General features: G+C 51.9%; 1 protein-coding gene across 1 annotated transcript; it reads right to left on the reverse strand.

Annotated features, from left to right (window-relative positions):
• Positions 1–462: 462 nt before the first annotated feature.
• On the reverse strand, positions 463–1,650 carry LOC106555032 (uncharacterized). Its single transcript, XM_014073798.2, has one exon. The coding sequence runs from the start codon at positions 1,648–1,650 to the stop codon at positions 463–465; it is 1,188 nt and encodes a 395-aa protein (XP_013929273.2).
• Between the last annotated feature and the right edge of the window lie 338 nt (positions 1,651–1,988).

The following is a 1,988-nucleotide window of genomic DNA, read 5'->3' on the forward strand; positions in this document are numbered from 1 at the left end:
ATTGTGATGCAAAAGGAAATTTAATCAGAAGAACAAAAGAAATAACAATTCTAGCTGCGGTTTAGGTTCGGGGTAGCTAAGCAGAAGCATGCATCGTCGTTTGCTGTAGCAGATACCTGTTGGACATAAAAATGCTTTTTGAGTGTTCCTGGAGTCTATTCAAACACAGTTTTGGAGTCTGTAGGAATGATGTGTCTCCATTTCCCCAGCAGGCTAGGTCCATGATCCCTACCAATTCTTCCAGTCCAGAAAGTACCAGCGGAACTCAGAAAGGAAATGATGTCTCTCTCTTGGGGTGCAGTCAGAAGAGAATAAAGAAAGGCGGAAGGGTCAACTGAAACCTAGTCTAAGATTTCAGGCCCGAGGTTGCGTTGTGAGGAGACAACGGTTCTGTCTTAAGTCCATCGCTGTAAACATAGCATTCGGTTTCACGTTTACCTTCTCCAGTTTCTTCCATGTTCATTAATAGGAGGAGGTGTCTGAAGGACCTGGCATCACGGCCAGGGTCCTTCCATAGGAGCCTCCGTAAGATCTGCTGCTGAAGCCACCACTTGTGTATCCATCCCCTCCGCCAGCAGAGTACCCGATCCGTCTGTATCCACCAGAACTATATCCTGTGTGACCATGACCACCTCCATATCCAGAGGAACCATATCCACCACCATATCCACCACTGCTGTATCCACCATCATATCCACCACCATACCCACCACCGCCATACCCAATGCTACCGCCGTATCGGTGGCTTCCACTCCCTCGGCAGCCACCAGTCCAACCGCCTACCATACTCCCCCTTGTTCCACTGAGGCCATAATGCCCACCAGTCCCAATGCTGCCTCTGCGACCACTCGTGCTGCTCCCTACTCCACCACAGATAGTGCCTCCAGTTCCAATACTACCTCTCCGTCCCCCCGCTCTAACTCCTATTCTGCTACCTCCACCCCAACCTCCTGTGGTGATCCTTGTTCCACCAGAGAGCAAACCACCATGCCCGGTGCCCTCAACTCCCCCAGTGCCTAAATCACCCTCAGTGATGCTGCCTGTCCCAACACTGCCTCTCCGAACACCCATCGTGCCCCCTACTCCACGATGTCTACTCCAACCAGCTGTAGAGCCCCCAGCTCCAACACTTCCTCTCCGACCACCAACAGTGCCCACTACTCCGCTACCTCCACTCCAACCTGCTGTGGTACCCCTTGGCCCACCGATGCCGAGACTACCTCTGGGTCCAACTACTCCTCCGATGCCCAGACCACCACTTCTGGGTCCTTCAAGCCCTCCAATGCCCAGACCTGTGGGTCCTCCAGTGCCCAAACCACCATGTCCAAAACCGCCCACATCTCCTACTCCACCAAGACCCAAACCACCACCAATCCTACTTCCTATTCCACTCCCACCACTCCAGCCACCACCCCAACTTCCTCTTCCAGGGCCCAAAGCACCCATGCTCCCTCCAGCAGTACCCTCAATGCCAATGCCGCCGCCACCTCTCCCCACCATGCCACCAAAGCCTGCACATGGGTTGTGTTGTTCAATGCCAAAGGCTTGGTCAGGGCAGTACAATGCTGGTCCTGGAATATTTAGGACAAAAGGAGGCGGCTGAATTGTGACGGTCGAGGCAGGACAGCTGGCGTAGCACTCGGACATCATTGTGGGAGGGCTGTTGCTCTGAAAGAGCGAAAGAGAGAATCAAGGGCTTAATTCAGAAGAAGTTGATCAACGGGGAAGAGTTTCCAGGCTGATGCCATTGGTAGAAAGAATGCTAATGAAGCCATTGAGAGTCAGAAGTACTATAGAATTTGCTTTGCCCAATTTCAGAATTAATTCACGCGCAATTCAGGAATAGAACCAATACAGGACATGGTATCTTTAAAGGAAGAGGAGAATCATCCTCTTTTGTTGACTCACCATCTGGTCCAGATATTAGAGTGCATTCCCCCCCCCCCAATTTGGCCAGGGTTGAATGGAGTTCCTTCCAACAAGTTCTG

This window comes from Thamnophis sirtalis, unplaced genomic scaffold (genome assembly GCF_051295495.1).
Source record: "Thamnophis sirtalis isolate CommonGarterSnake01/CBP01778 unplaced genomic scaffold, rThaSir2_p1.2 scaffold_2, whole genome shotgun sequence".
Taxonomy (NCBI): domain Eukaryota; kingdom Metazoa; phylum Chordata; class Lepidosauria; order Squamata; family Natricidae; genus Thamnophis; species Thamnophis sirtalis.